Below are 15820 nucleotides of genomic sequence, written 5' to 3'. Positions count from 1 at the left end.
AGGAATTCAAGAAGAAAATCTCCTTTTGGGGCATATACTTATATCAATAAATATGAAATCACATACAATGAAATAAATTATTTTTAATTCAAAACTAATAAAAACATTGATCCCTGTTAGAAAATTTAGCTACTATGAGATAAACCTTATTAGATTTTTGATAAAGTGAAAAGTTATTTTAAAAGGCCACTTTTAGCTATGGATGCTATAATTTTTGCCATTTTTTGGAAAATATTCCCACTTATCTAATTTCTTTTGAAGGTGGTAGTGAATCGAACCGGAAAAAAACTGCTTTTGGAAACTTCCGTGTGCTGTCCAGCTGCTTCAGAGCATATTCGCATTTGCAGGACAGCATGTTCTCTTAAATGAGCCCATTGGTTTTTCATGAATTGTTTTCTATGCAAGGTAGTGTCTTCTCCAGCCCCAGAAGTGAAATCATATATCTGATTCTCCATAGTTGTGTTAAGGTTTGTCCTGAACCCTAAGGCCCATTCAAGAGCATAGTATTTGATACATTTTAATTCTAAAAATATGTCCCATAAATGACATCATTAAATTCCATTTCAGATGTTTCATCTAAAATACCTTTTCTGTCTTTTCCTTTTTACTCTTGTCTTCACTTTTAACGATCCATCGGCCTACAGTGTCTTTACATCCAAAATGCAAAGCAGACAAATGGGCATCTCAGGGAAGAACATGACCAAAAGCACCAGCATCAGCGGAGACATGTGCTCGCTGGAGAAGAACGACGGCAGCCAATCGGACACTGCGGTGGGCGCCTTGGGTACCAGCTGCCAAAAGCGGCGCTCCAGCATCGGGGCCAAAATGGTAGCTATCGTGGGGCTCTCGCGGAAGAGTCGCAGCGCTTCTCAGCTCAGCCAAACGGGTAGGCGTTTTTACGTTACTTTCGACTTTATCTTTGAGTTGTAATTAAAGTACGCGTTCTTTTTTACTCATTTTATTGCAGTAACGTGGATGATGACTTGCTTCAGAGGGGAAGGGTCGCTTTAAACTACTCAACTTCTCTGAAAATATAACGACTTTGTTTTTCAGTGATGAACGGACCTGCTTTAAAGTAGACCTTGGCCACTGCTCTTGTAATGTATTTAAAGTCTTTCTTCCTCAGGGCGGAGTTAAGCTCTGTTTTCCCTGATTGCCGGTCGCTGATCCTTTCTGGAGATAGTCTGACCTGTGAGACACTTGCTTTTCTGTGTAGCTTTCTCACGTTGGAACCAGACAAATTAATTCTCATTCCCAGCAAGTTATGGTGATGAAGATGACATCTCATATTTTGTGTGAATTATATATTTGTATCGCCGACAACCTAACTTCTTTTTCAGTCTGTAAGCAGCACTTACTGTAGTGTCAATTTTCTCACTGCAGTTTTATTTCCCTGGTTAAACTTCAAGCAACGATATTCTCCAGCAGCAGGGATGGAGGAGTTTCCTGCTGGCAGTGAAGATAGTCAAAGCCTTGCTAATTTAAAATTCAGTCGTGAAATCACATCTGCAAAAAATAAATTAGATACACTCCTACTCAGAAAAGCCACTGTTAGCAATTAAGAAATCTGTGAGTCAAAGCAGTGTCGTTTTTCAAATGGGTGTTGGTAGTTAAACATTACATCCCTGGTATCTTGGAAATAATAGTATATCTTCTACTTAACAAACAAAAGCATATAATATGGTGTTTCTCTTACAGGAAATAAATTACAGGCAAATGGATTAAATCTTGTTTATGTTTGAACACTAGGGTTCTTGTATACAAAAGTCAATACTTAAATGTGCAAAACAGAAGAATTTAAACATACGTTATTTCTTGGACCCGACTAATCTTGATTTTACAAACTAGCAGTGATTTTGGAATTTAATGTTATATCGCAGTATAACAATGATATTATATTGAAATAGTTATTTGATGGCGTTCCTTATAACCTGGCTGTACCTCGCTATTTTTAATGTGATTGTTATAGGAAGTTTTCATTCGGTGTTTCCAGATGTTATTTTGCATTTTAATATAGAAATAGAAATTTAACATATGAACATAAAGCTTATATTTAAATGATTTTTACTTTCCGATATTTATACATAACTAACTTGGATGTGCTGATATGATAAATGTTAGCCTTTAGACTTTTTTTATATTTCTCTGGCAGTTAGAACTTAATTTATTGCATTTTTCTCTTTAAAACTTATAAACATCTATAACCCAAAAACTGCTCTACAAAATAAAGTCTGTTAATTAAAAAAATAAGAATCTAAAAAAATTAGTAAGATTACAAGTAAGATAATATGTGGTGTTAAACTAAAGGATTCCATTCATTCAGGGTTTTTATTTTATTTATTTATTTTTAAGATTTTATTTATTTATCTTTAGAGGGGAAGGGAAGGAGAGAGGGAGAGAAACATCAATGTATGGTTGCCTTTCATGCGTCCCCTGCTGGGAACTGGCCTGCAACCCAGGCATGTGCCCTGACTGGGAATCGAACCTCCATTGCCTGGTTCAAAGGCCCGTGCTCAATCCACTGAGCTACACGAGCCAGGGCTCATTCAGGGTTTTTAAACAAATGCTGAGTACTTAACTATGTACCGTACCAGGAACATGGAGAACAAAGATGAATAAGAAATATATAACTTGAGTTGTTTATCATCTCTTGAGCTACTTATAATCTGGTAGAAGATAGGTACTTAAACAGGTTGCTTCCAGATAACATGGCAGTGGTCACACTGCAATTGCCTAGAAAGTGTGCTGGTGCCCAGAGGAAGTCCACTTGATCCATTCTGGAATTCCGGGAATAAGTGTGTGGGGGAGATTATATCTGATTTAAGATGTGAAAGGAGAGTGATGGTTACCCAAGTACCATACAATTTTAAAGGTGTTCCAGATAGAAACCATGAAAAACTATAGTGAACAAAGGCATGCAGGCCTGATACGTACAGGAATGACAGAGAGTTGGATGATTTTACCATGAAATATTGGACTGAATGTAGCTGGAGACGAGGCTGGTAGATAAGTGAGAACAGATCATAGAGAGTCCTGACAATCATATTAACTTAGGTTATTGGAAATTTTTAAAAGTTTTCAGTAGAGGGTTGACATGGTCAGATTTGCACAATTTGTAGGACATAATTTGTAGGACATTCGGGCTGCCATTTATTTATCTGACAACTATTTTTAAAGCTTCTACCATATGCTAGGAATTATCCTAAAGAAAACATGAACAAGAAAACAGATTTTGCTCTTCGAGCTTACATTCTAGTGGAGCTCCAACAAAGAAAATACACTCAAGTCAGCACCTGGTAAAGAGTATTTTAGAATGAATTAGCAAAGCAGTACAATAATTCAGATGAGAGAAAAGAGCCTGGATAAATTTGAATTAAGTCAGTTGTAATAAAGATAGAGACAGGTGGTAGTTTCAAAGAAATTTTAAAGAGCAAAATTATCAATAGTAGTCAGCCATTCGATTTAGTGACTTTTTGGATATGGGGAGGTAGAGAGGATGCTAAGACAATTTTGATGTTTCTGGCGTGCATCGCTGGGTCGATGGTCATAGTGCTCTCAGTGGCTATTGAAAGTATAAAAGAAGGAGTGGGTTGGGGAGAGGGAGAGGGATGAGTCCTGAACTGATGGAGGAGACCAGGAGGGAAGGGTAAAAGCAATGACTACTGTCACAGAAGCTGAGAGTGCAGATTTCAAGAAGAGAATGGTCAGTTTTCTTGGTTCAAGAAGAACCGTGTTCATGTTTTTATAGTCTGGGTGTAAATATCTCATATATATTTCCTTGGCAGTATTTCTTTTTGAAAAAGTATATATTGGCTGACCATACACAGAGATTAGACATCAACAATGATTTAGCATTTATGTATTAGTGGTTACAGGTTTTTAATCTTCAAAAACATTGTGATGTTGGCAGATTTAAGAAATGTAGTCTTGTTCCTTATTATAGCATATAAGTAGCTTCTTTCCATATGTAGTATAGCAGAAAATAAATATTCTTATTGTCATTTTCATTATTATTTGTCATTTTCAGTAACATTATAATGACTAAGATTTTAATCATTCTTAAAATGTGCAGTTATTTTTACCTATCCACCTAATAGCTTTGCTTATTGGCAGTAGAATTCAGAATATCTCACATTTTCTAGTTTATATTTACCTATAGAATAGCCAACAGATTTCTTTGCAATAACTGGACTCTGAACTTGCAATGGGTCCCTAAATTCTCTATGTGTGTGTATGTGTGTATGTCTTATGTAAGATTTTTATGTTTCCCTTTCTTTAAAAAATATTTTATTTATTTATTTTTAGAGAGAGGAAGGGACAGAGAAGAGAGAGAAATATCAAGGTTTGGTTGCCTCCTGTGCATCCCCCCACCCCGTTCATTGGGAACCTGGCCTGCAGCCCAGGCTTGTGCCCTGTTTGGGAATCAAATTGGTGACCCTTTGATTCGCAGGCCGGCACTCAATCCACTGAGCCATACCAGCCAGGGCTGTGTTTTCCTTTCTTAAGAAACAAATTACAATCAAGCTCCAACCATCTCTAAAACTGAAATCTTCCAATTTAATCTCTATACTATTTGATATATGATGGCATTCACAACAATGTTGTGAAGCAGGAATTAATTACTATTTTCCTCATTTACCAATGAGGACACCAGAGAAGAGGGGGACTGCCTTCCCCAGTTCACCGAACCGGAAGGGTAGAAGTTGAGATTCTGATCTGGGCAGTGCAGATCTGGGGAAGATTTCACTCTACATGGGTCTGTTAGAGTTTAGACCAGCACTGTCGGGGGAACTTTGGGCCACGGCAGCGCTCTCTCTCCTGCTGTGCAGTACGGAGTGGCCGCACCGGCCACGTGCTGCTGTGGAGCACTCCAGATGTGGCTAGTGTGAGTAAGTACCTGAATTTTTGAGTTTTTAAAACACTTTTCACTAAGTGAATTTAAATTTTAAAAGGCACATATTACTAGTGACTACTGTGTTCAGCAGTACAGATAAAAACAACTCTTTCTGGGATTTTTGATTAAAAAATTAAATAAAGGGATAAGATCGTAGCTTGGGGGAGATAGAATCTAAGAAGAGTTTTGGTTTCTTAATGAGATGGGGGATACTTGTGGGACCTGAACAGGTGGAAGAGCTTTGGCTTCAGTGCAGATCGGCTATTATGACCTGTGCTCACTCAGGAATCTGTGCTCTTTTCATCTTATAATAATTTCTGAACTCTCACAGGACTTTACATGGACTCTCATTATAACATTTACTTATTTGTGTATATCCCGGCTAGACTCCTTTTTTATTTCATATATCCTTCTCGGTATCTGGTATACTTTCAGATACAGTCATCTAAAATGAAAGGCCCATGTACTCCATGGGGCACATTGTTAAATTCCCTGCGGAATGGGAATGATCGTTTCTAACACTGATGCCAGGATAACAGCTGGTCTGAGCCTGGAGTTGCGGATAATGTTTACGTGGTGGGGACACTGGAGTAGGCATGGACGTTTCAGACACAAGCAGCGTTAGACTCAGAGACACGGAAATGCGGTTTACGTGCAAGCAGACAAGAGAGTATTTGACACATGGTGGGAGATGAGACTGGCAATAGAGGTCTGGGCCAGATTGCAAATAACTTAATGTCGGGCCAAGTAGTTAGAACCACAGTGTTGGCAAGAGGGAGGGAGCTATTGCATGATTTGGAACAGGGTCATGACAATCAAAGCTAGAAAGATTCTGTCAATAAGGAAGTCTAGAGTTCAAGAATAAGAGAATTTTATCTGTTTAGAGCAGAGTTGATGAGGGGCTGATCAATGGGTATTAGTTTTTCATTGCTGCCATAGGAAATTACTACAAACTTCATAACTTAAAACCAATTCACCCTTCTGTCTGGTGAGCTCAGCTGGTCTGTGTGTTTCCCAAGACCAAAGTCAGAGTCATCAAGGCAGTGTTTTTACCTGAAGGCTGCATTTCTGAGCTCACCAGGACGCTGGCAGAACTCAATTCCTTGCCTTGTAGGACTGAGCTCCCATTTTTCTTTGACATGTGCCCCCCCATCTTTAAACACAGCAAACATTTCTTGTGCTTCTGATCTCTCTGAGAACCCCTTCCGCCACATCTCTTCTGTCGCAGCTCAAGAGAGTCTCTGCTTTTAGGGGATCGTGGAATTAGTCTGGGCCCACTGAGATGACCCAGGATAACCTTCCTGGTTGAAGGTCCTTAACCTTAATTATACCTGCAAAGTGCCTTTTGCCATGTAATGTAACATTTTCACAGCCTACAAAACAGCACAGTCATCTGTGGGGACCTCTCTGCTTACCCTGGTGATCATAGTGGGAGGAGAAGGAAAAGTGAGGAGGGTCAAGAACTATTGCAGATACGGTTTTTAAAAGTTCTTATTTACATCCTGTATGCCTTGTGGGAGTCAGTACAAAAATGAAAATAAAAGTTAATCTTCACAGATTACATTATCCGATCAAAGAATTTGTAACAATCATAAACATGTAAGCTTTTTAGGGAAAGGGGGGGGAAAAGGGGGGGGGGGGGGGGAGGGGGGGAAGGGGGGTAATTTTTCGCTAAGAAATATGGGGGGGGGGGGGGGGGAACCTTTTAGGGGGGGGGGGGGGAAATTTAGAAAAACATTTATCAGCCATTAAGAAACATAATTAGCAATAGCACGAATTTTTGCACTTTAATTTCACAACCTGATGTGTGTGCGTTATCATCCCATTCCTCATATCGGAAAACAATCTCAGGAGTCCTGTGGTGGGGAGGTATACCCCAAAACTGTCACCCTTTACATGGCCCCACTGTGCATTTTATAATTGGCATATTTTTATAATTAGTTCTTTTTGTGTCATTAGGAAGGAAAATACTTCCTCTTCAAAGTCAATATTTCTCAGGGAACTACATTTAATTTAACATGGGTTTTAATTTAATTGGACAGAATTTTAAGATGTAAATAGCCAAAGGCATTGTACTTGATAGTAATCACTAAAGACCTAGTAACTGTAAGTCTTTAAACCATAAAGAGTTTAATTATAAGCTGAAATGTACATTTAAAAAGAAGTCTTTTAATGTTATTAAAGTAAGTACATTAAGGTTTTTCAGCAACGGTGTATAAACAGAAATGCAATTTTAAGGTAAATCCATTTTTAATGAAATTTCCAAACATTCTGAATAGGTATGTGGACTGCTAGATGCTTTTTATTCAATTGAGTCCTGGTCCAGTTAACTACTAGGAAGACTTCCAAGGAGACGGTAGCATGTATTTGTTGGAAATTTAATAAAGCTGTAGCTGAACAACATAAAATTCTACCAGGAGTAATGACAGTTCAGTCGTCTAACATGCGGAAAAAGGTCTGAGTGTTGTTGGATCATTGTTCGTTCCCTTGGGCTTTCAAAGCTATTTGGTCCAGAAACTTTGTAGAACGAAAAACACTAAGGCCAAATTCATCGTTTCTCTCTGATGCTGCTCTAAGTGGACAAATTCTTCTAACTTTTTATTGTTAGACAAAGTTCATTTTTTTTAACTGACATTCTTAGTCACTACCTTATAACATCTTAACATTGTATTGTTACTCGGTAAATATTTATTGAATCTTTACCGTGTGAGAGACACCAGGGTATGCGTTAACTGGGATTCTCCTCATATGGTATTTACAGTCCAGTGGGAGGGAGAGACAGGCCTTCACAGATAAAGTAATAATAGTCAAAATTACAAAGCTTGCCTTGATGGAAAAGTACCAAGTGTCTTGAAAGCATATCATAGGAGGTACTCACCTGGTCTGGCTCGTTTCTTATCCACCCTGGCTCTTGTCGGATACTTTGCACACAATACGGTTTCAACAAATACCCTTTGAATGGTATTGAAACACTGCATGTGGTGTAAAGTGCCTTTCTGCCTTTGTGTTTGGTAATTCCTGTGTTTATGAATATGGTCCCCAGATCACCCTGTGCTGGCTGTCAGTGTGTATATGTACTCTGTTAAAAACAATTGAAAACCAAATGACCTTTTGAAAAGGTATTTAAATAAAACTGTATAGGATCTAAATTTATGTACTATGGTTTATACTATGAGGTAAAACAGCAATAGATTCTAGTTTAACCTAGATATATGCTTAAAGTCGAAATAGTGGGAAAGTGGATGTAATATATGAGCTTTGTCCGGAAAAAGTCCAGCCACTATTAATGTAGCGAGAACTGTTTGCGCAATATCAATGTAACCTGACAGCCAAGGAGAGTGGACTGGAATGTGCATGTATGAATAATGACAACTTCACGGTACTAGTCAGTAGGGGCAGTAGACACCGTTGAGTGAGCATGTGTACTGTGTGACTGTCACATTCAAAATGACTAAGCAAGAAGAGCAACGAATCTGCATCAAATTTTGCATTAAGCTTGAACATTCCTCCTTGGAAACTATTCAGATGATTCAGAAGGCCACAGCTATGGGCAACTGGTGATTGGCAGCTTCATCATGACAGTGTGCCTGTTCATGTATTACATCTCATGCAGAGTTTTTTAGCAAAATGTCTATCACCCAGGTGCCTCAGCCCCATTACAGCCCAGATTTGGTGCCCTGTGACTTCTGGCTTTTCCCAAAATTAAAATCACCTTAAAAGGCAAGAGATTTCAGACTGTCAGTGAAATTCAGGAAGATGACATGGCAGCTGATGGCGATTGGAAGAACTAATTGTGTGAAGTCCCAAGGTGCCTATTTCAAGATGACTGACGCATCATTGTCCTATGCACAATATTTCTTGTATCTTGTGTCTTGTTCAATGAATGTCTCTATTTTTCATAGCACATGGCTGTATACCTTCAGGACAGACCTTGTACTTCTCTTAGGCATGAAAGTTTGGCACTGACTTAAGAATGTAATTTCTGTAGCTTTTAGTCCAAAAAGTGGATTTTTTTGTTTGTTTCTGGTTTTGTTCTGGTATGTGACGAATTTATTGCTCTTTACTTGAAACTTCATGATTCCCTAGAAAATGAGAGTAGGACAAGAGCTAATAGAGAAGTATGAGATAAGGGGGCAAAAATATTCTGGTGAGGAAATTGATGGGGAGGCAACATGCGACGCAGAAGTATGAGAAAGTGTAGAAAGGTGTGGACACAAGGAAATAAGCTGAGAAAACCACTGAGACACCCAAGGGGGCTGTACTCATAACTGAGTACATTTCTGTGGTATTTCTGTTTTAGCACCTTTCAACCAGACCCTCCTTTCCAAAGGAGATACAGCACCCAGAGGTGGGGAAAAGAGCAGCCAGCAGCCTCCTGTTATATTTCTTCTGTTCCCATTGGCATTTGAGTATCTCAGTTCCTTGTCCTGTTTTGCTGTCTTCCTCTTCCTCTGCCAGCAGTCATTTCGTTCTGGAATTAGAGCCATCTGTGTCAAAGGTCTCTGACTTCCTGTCAGCCAGACTGAGTTCTTCACTTAACCAGTCAGCTGTAAAATGATCTTACTGGAAAGGACAATTTGATAGAATTATACTTCATTATGTTAAAATAGATTTCTTTAAAAAAATACAAGACTATTTAAGAACCTGCGTTCATTTGGACTTACTCATTTGGAAAGTTTTTCCACAAAATAGACAACTGCTTTATGCAAATGAAAATACCAATGTTTTTAAAACAAAATAGTAAATGTAATGAACAACAAAAAGAAAGGCATAGCACATAACTAATAACATACATGTCCAAAAGTCCAGTTCTTTTTTATTGTATTTTTCATTACCATTTATCCCTGTTATACCCCCTTCCACCTCCCCCCACCCCCCTCCCCCCACAATCACCACACCGTTGTCCGTGTCCATGAGTCCTGTTTCTTTTTGGCTCAATCCCAACCTCTTTCCCTCTCCCCCAGCCCCTCTCCCAGAGCTGTCATGCTGCCCTCTGTCTGTGAGTCTGTCTCTGTTTTGCTTGTTAGTTCAGTTCGTTCATTTGATACCACATATGAGTGAGATCATATGGTATTCGTCTTTCTCTGACTGGCTTATTTCACTTAGCATAACGTTCTTCAGGTTCATCCATGCTGTTACAAAGGGTAAAAATATTTTTTACAGCCAAATGCACCTGATTACAGCCATTTGTTTATTTTTTCTTTTGTTTCCCTTGCCTGGGGAGACATATCAGAAAACATATTGCTATGAGCAATGTCTGAATTTTACTGCCTATGTTTTCTTCTGGGATTTTTATAGTTCCAGGTTTAACATTTAAGTCTTTGATCCATTTCGAGTTTTTCTTGTATGTAGTATAATAAGGAGGTCTAGTTTCATTTTTATATGTCAAGTTTTATTTATTTATTGAATAAACTATCTTTAGTCCATTGTATGTGCTTACTTCCTCTGTCAAATATTAACTAACTATAAAGGTATGGGTTTATTTCTGGGCTTTCTATTCTGTTCCATTGATCTAAGTGTCTGTTTTTATGCCAGTACCATACTGTTTTGATCACTGTAGTTTCATGTTATGTAGTGTGATTCCTCCAACTTCATTCTTTCTCACAATCTCAATTACTATTCAGGACCTTTTATGGTTCCATATAAATGTTTGAAATAATTATTCTAGTTCAGGGAAATACATCATCACTATCTTGATAGGAATTGCATTGAATCCATAGAGCTTTGAGTACTATGGACATTTTAATGATGTTAATTCTTCTTATCCATGAATATACTATGTGCTTCCACTTATTTTATCTTCTTCGGTTTCTTTCTTCAGTGTCTTATAATTTTCTGAGCACAGCTCTTTTACATCTTTGGTTAGATTTATTCCTAGGTATCTTATTCTTTTTGAAGCAATTGTGAGTGTGATTGTTTTCTTAATTTGCCTTTCTGATAGTTCATTATTGGCATATAAAAATGCACCTGATTTCTGGATATTTATTTTGTATCCTGTTACTTTACTGAATTGATTTATCAGTTCTAGTAGTTTTCTGGTGGAATATCTAGGGTTCTTATGTACAATATCATGTTATATGCAAATCATGACAGTTTTACTTCTTCCTTACCAATTCAAATGCCTTTTATTTCTTTTTCTTGTCTGATTGCTGTGACTTCCAGTACAATTTTGAAGAAGAAAGGATAAAGTGGGTATCCCTGTGTTGTTCTTGATCTTAAGGGGAACACTTGTCATTTTTGCCCATTGTGTATGATGCTGGCAGTGAGTTTGTCATGTATGACCTTTATTATGTTTAGGTACATTCCCTCTAATTTCACTATGCTGAGAGTTTTTATCATAAATGGGTGCTAGAATTTATCAGATGCTTTTTCTGCTTCTGTTGATATGAAAGTCCACTTCTTATTTTTAACTAAAATATAAAACATTCATTTTCTTCTTCAACAAAGCATAATATTTCTTATTTCCAAATTATATAGTAAAATGCACAATTTTAAAGTTATACAAGGTCTTCTCTTTGAGTCATCTTCTAGAATTTAATTTCTACTTATAATCAAATCTTTTTTTATTTTATATTTTGTAGTGAGGAAGACCAAGTGGTTCATATTCTGTGTATACTTAAATAATCTTTCATATATTCAGATGTGAATTAGCCTTATTATTCTAAGTTACATGATCTCGACTGTAGTAAAATTTCCTCACAGATTTTTCATACCGTATTATTCCTCTGTTTAATCCTGTCATGCTTTAATCCTTTAGTATGTCCTGGATGTGTATGTATTTTGTATTTGTCTCAATGTGTAGAAACTCGAACTGGAAAAAATTATAAAGATGCTTATTTTTTCTGACTTTTTCATAGAAAATTAATGTGGGTCAGTAAAATCTTATGATGTCTGTGCTTCATTTTGAATAAGAGAATTGTGTTAAGTTTATTTAGTTTTAATTTGCTTTATCTTCTTGGTGGTTTAAGGTTTCTCATCTTTGATCTCTTGGTATAATTTTCATTTAAAAGAGTTCTCATTGTTTTTATTTTATTTCTAATAGGACATTTTAATATACTCAGTTTAAATTTCATAGCATTTAAATATTGCTTAAAATTTTAAGTGGACTATCAAACTAGTACTAAACACTGATTTTTAACAAGTATTATTAATTTAAAATATTCCACCAATAAGTGTTTTTAATAAAAGGTGGTGTGCAGGTATAATGAACTATTAAAAATAATGTAAGTCACAAACACATTCTCAAAACTCTTAAGATATATTAGGGTAGATATGTTAGGTAGTATAATTAGTAACACAAAATACTGTAAGATTTCAGAAGGATCCTTTCTGACTACAATTAGACTTTGGATGAATTTTTGGAAGGTTTATGATTTGAGCGAGAATATGAAGATTCAATAGCATTTCAATGCAGTGGTATAGGAGTTCATGTCAAGCATAGGAAACTTTAGCAGTATCGGATAAATTCAGAATAACAGACTATGTAAGAGAAAGATTAATGATCTAATTTGACTAACATATTGGTTTTCAAACTTTTCTAAGCAGTTGGAGCTCTTTTAATATTTGGAAGATTCAAACAACGCAGTCTGTAGGTGAATTCAAAGGGGAGCACAGCTTGCTCACGGAACTAAGCTGTGTCAGTGTGCCTGAAACACAGAGTACCAGAGAAGGAGTTGAGATAGAAGACTGAAGAACTGGGTGGGGAACTGATCATGGAGTACCTTAAAAGTCATGTTTGGGAAATCAAATTTTCCCCTACAGCTACTGGCAGTTTTGCCAAAGCAAGAAAGACCAGAGGCAGGGAAGTGCTGCTGGAGAGCTTTGCAGTGGTTTTTCTGAAACACGTGGTTTTGAGGAGGGAGAGATGTGGATGGATTTGAGAATCAAAAGAAGGAATCAAAGCTGATTTAACAAAGTCTGACTTAAGCTACTGGGTAAACAAGTGTTTTTGCCATGTATTGAGACAAGGGACCAAACCAGAAGCAGTGAGAACCATAAGGTGACTCTGATGAATACAAATATCTATTAGTACTTACTGTGTGCCAGGTACTTGGTGCTTCATATGCTCTATCTGCAATGCATTATCAATTAATCATCTCTTATGCATTACCTAATTTAATTTTCAATAAATATTAGATTTTAAAATATAAGAAGACTTAAAGAGGAAATAGGTAATAGAAATTGGAAGTATCAGCTGTAGAGAAACAAAAGAGGAAAAGATGCTAATTCAGGGGCTGCCAATCTATGGAGCACAGGCCACATTTAACTATCCCGCTGTTTGTTCTTTGCTTTTTAAAAAATATTTTTATATTTTATTTATTTATTTTTAGAGAGGGAGGAAGACAGAGAGAGAAACCTTGATGTGCGAGAGAAACATCCATCGGTTGCCTTTCACATGCCTCCAACCGCCCCAGCTGGGGACCTATCCCCAACCCAGGCATGTGCCCTGATCAGGAATCAAACTGGCGACCTTTTGGTTCACAGAGCAGCACTCAATTCACTGAGCCACACCAGCCAGGGCTTTTTTTTCCTCTTTTTTTGGATAAATAATTTTATTTTGATAAAGCTTTATTGGAACACAGCCAGACTCGTTTATTTATGTATTGTTACTTTTGTGCCACACTAGCTCAGCTGAGTGGTTGTCAGAGAAACTTGTATGACCCAAAAGGCCTAAAATATTTACCACCTGGTCCTTTACAGAAAATGTTTGCCAAGCTCTATTCCAGTTTGATGCAGGATTTACCCTTCAAGATTTACCAAACATGGTTTACCCTTCAAGATGAGAAAATATTTTTGTATGTTTGGACATAAATGGAACGGAGTAACTGAAGATATAAGAAAGAAAATTATCAAGTATAAAAGTGGACTCCCAAACATTCTATTGGATAATTTTAAAATCTCAAAATACAAGAAAGGACTTTTGATGCCACTTAGTCCAGCTAGCCTTCTGCCTGCCGCTTAATTTTCAGTCCTACCTCTCCACTCTAGCTAAACTGACCACGTCCAGATTATCCAGTCAAGAAGTGGGCTCTGTTGTGAGAACGTGGGGTTTTCCGCTCCAGCCTTCTTGAAATGTGATCAGCGTCCACATGTGTGCTCTCTAGCACTTCCATTGTACTCTGAACATGCCATGAGAGCTGCCCTGCTTACCACCTCTGCTTGTGGCTCACTGTTCAGTTTTTGGTCTTGTTTCGTTTTTTGATGAAAATAACGTATTTAAGATTGTAAAATACGCATAACAGACATAATACTCATATGCTAACTGAAAAATTAGCATTTTTCTTTGCATTCACTGTTGATTATTATTTCTTCACTTTATTCAGAATTCTGTGGGAAGCCCTTTGTTTTTTAAAGTGGAACCTAGAATTATTCTTTCGGGATTTCAGCAGTCTTTGAGAAACTAGACACTGTCGTGGCGGGCAGTTTCTTCCGACATGTGCAGCCTTGGGAAGTGCTACCCTTAGGAAGTGCTACAAGTGTCCTTTGTGGATAATTGTAGTTAACCTCGATTCGGGCTTCCTTTGTCCTCAGTAACATTTTGCAATTTTTATCATTGTCTTCTGGACATAGTTGGTAATTTTATTCATAGGTATTGTGTAACTTGTATTACCATTGGAAATTGGTGCCAGTATGACCATAGATTGATTAGAGCAGTGATCTGAGATGTGTTCAGACATAATATTGCATTTGTTCCCTATTACTTTAGAAAATGGGTCAGTGTGACTCTGCTTTTTAAAAAAGGGAGGGAGGAGAATAAGCAATACTTTTTTTCTCAATTGAAAATCTGCATTATATGACATATTGTCAAATAAGAAAGTAAAATTGTTTTCATTTGTGTTATATCCTCTGAAGCTCTTTGAAGCCTAAACTTTAATCTATGAGTCATTGTTTTTTAAGGTCACTGCACTATTTAATGCACTTACATGACATTGGGTCTTTTGCCAACCTAAGATCTATTTCCAGCTGTCAATATTTTCAAAAGCATGAGAAAGTAAATTGTAAAAATGAATTAACAAAGTGATAGGAACAAGGACAAAAGTAATCAGAAACAATATTTATGAAGGGCCTCTATACCTGTTGCATTCTACCTTTTCTCATTTCACAGTGTTTCTGGTTAAAAGTGGACAGTATGAAGTACCATGAAAAAATGAAATTCTCTTTCATCTAAAGTAGCATTTCCCAAGTGTATCCCATAGATCTTCACATGTAAACATGTTAAAGAGGAAAAAGGTGTTTTGTAGTCAAATAAGTATAGAAAATGTGAGTTAAATAGTATGAGTAGGGGTTTTTTATAAATTGCAGGACTTCATAAAGTTTATGTGCTTTGTGACTTTTTTAAAGAAAGATACACCATGTAGCATCTCCCTGACTCATTTTGACCAAGTAATCCTTTGTCCATGAAGCATATCTTGGAATTAATATTTTTGGAATACTTTTTTTGTATTTTCTTTGGAAAATACCTAGACATTTTCAAATATAAATTGTAGCATGTGCTTTTAGGAAAACTCAGAGTTAGAAGAAGTGGGCAAAACACTGTTCTCTGACTATTCAGTTGTAGACGTCATTGATATTTAATTGCATATCTCTAATTGCATTTTTTATTAAATGGATTGACTAAGAACTAAAAGGCCTTCTGAGTTGTTTTAAGTATCTCTGATCTCTTCTTTCACTGGTTCATAAAGACACCATTCACAATTAGCTGAGCGGTAATACGTGAGGTGAGAGGTGTGGGATGAGGAAAGATGCAGAGAAAAGGAGTCGGGGGCAGTACAGGCGCAGTGATCGATCCAGAGATGAGTTACTTTACTATAAAACAGCACCTGTGGCATCATGGGCTTGCAGATTTCAAATACATCATGATAAAACATAGTGTGACTATTGTGATTTTTTTCCTACAGTTTTGAAATCTCCTTAATTTTTACTTTT

General features: G+C 37.0%; 1 protein-coding gene across 18 annotated transcripts in view; it reads left to right on the top strand.

Moving 5' to 3' along the window:
* RIMS2 (regulating synaptic membrane exocytosis 2) overlaps window positions 1–15820 on the top strand; it is a 470156-nt gene that overhangs the window by 399114 nt on the left and 55222 nt on the right. For all 18 annotated transcript variants that reach the window (XM_053661100.1, XM_037133385.2, XM_037133387.2 and 15 more), the window contains one exon: window positions 645–886. In XM_053661100.1, coding sequence (XP_053517075.1) covers window positions 645–886 — 242 coding nt within the window. The remainder of the gene's footprint in view (window positions 1–644; window positions 887–15820) is intronic.

Source organism: Artibeus jamaicensis, unplaced genomic scaffold (assembly GCF_021234435.1).
Source record: "Artibeus jamaicensis isolate MK-2021 breed Jamaican fruit bat unplaced genomic scaffold, CSHL_Jam_final scaffold_916, whole genome shotgun sequence".
In the NCBI taxonomy this organism is placed as follows: Eukaryota; Metazoa; Chordata; class Mammalia; order Chiroptera; family Phyllostomidae; genus Artibeus; species Artibeus jamaicensis.
This window is presented reverse-complemented; position numbering and strand designations above follow the sequence as displayed.